This window comes from Geospiza fortis, unplaced genomic scaffold (assembly GCF_000277835.1).
Source record: "Geospiza fortis unplaced genomic scaffold, GeoFor_1.0 scaffold538, whole genome shotgun sequence".
Taxonomy (NCBI): domain Eukaryota; kingdom Metazoa; phylum Chordata; class Aves; order Passeriformes; family Thraupidae; genus Geospiza; species Geospiza fortis.
The window spans coordinates 2,847,095-2,847,761 of NW_005054368.1; the positions used below are offsets into that span (position 1 = coordinate 2,847,095).

The 667-nt window shown below is 50.8% G+C and overlaps 1 protein-coding gene across 1 annotated transcript in view; it reads right to left on the minus strand.

Annotated features, from left to right (window-relative positions):
* The window catches only part of LOC102034956 (pinopsin), a 3,961-nt gene extending 3,716 nt beyond the window's left edge, over positions 1–245 (minus strand). Inside the window, exon 1 of the mRNA XM_005424470.1 lies at positions 1–245. This exon is cut by the window's left edge and continues 92 nt beyond it. Coding sequence (XP_005424527.1) covers positions 1–245 — 245 coding nt within the window.
* Between the last annotated feature and the right edge of the window lie 422 nt (positions 246–667).

Here is a 667-nt window from a genome sequence, read left to right on the forward strand (position 1 = left end):
CAGAGCGTCACCAGCAGGTTGGCCACGGCCAGGTTCACCAGGATGTAATTGAGGGGCGAGCGCAGCCTCTTGTGCCTGATGGACACCACGATGACCAGGCCATTGAGCACCGAGGCCGAGGCCACCACCAGCCCCATGAGCACGGCCACCCCCAGGTACACGGCCCTGGGGGCCTGGTGGGGCCACTGGGGGCCATCAAAAGGTCCTGGGGTGCTGCCATTTGGGGGCTCCTGGGTGCTGTCCATGGAGCAGCAGCACCTGGGGCAGGTGATCTCCCCCAAAAGCAGAGCCTCTTTATAAAGCTGGAGGGGCTGACGTGCCCCAGAGCAGCTTGGCTTTCAAATACCTTAAGCTTTATTTTAATCTGAAGGGTTTGTCCTCCCTCCTGCTTTTTATAATCAGCTCTTTATTCCCGAGGGGATAAAGAGTGACTTAAACAGAAATCTGATGGCTGAACAGAGCATCATTTAATTGAGTAAATATTTTTTTTTCCTTGTGTTTTCCATCTGTGAGCCTGGCCTTGGCACCTGGGTCTGGACATCATTCCCCTGTGCCCTGTGTTTGCTGGGCTTCAAGGCTACTAAATACATATTAAACATAAATAAATATAAATATACATGTAGTAGATATACTTAATTGGGCCATACATATGTATTTTCTCTCTCCA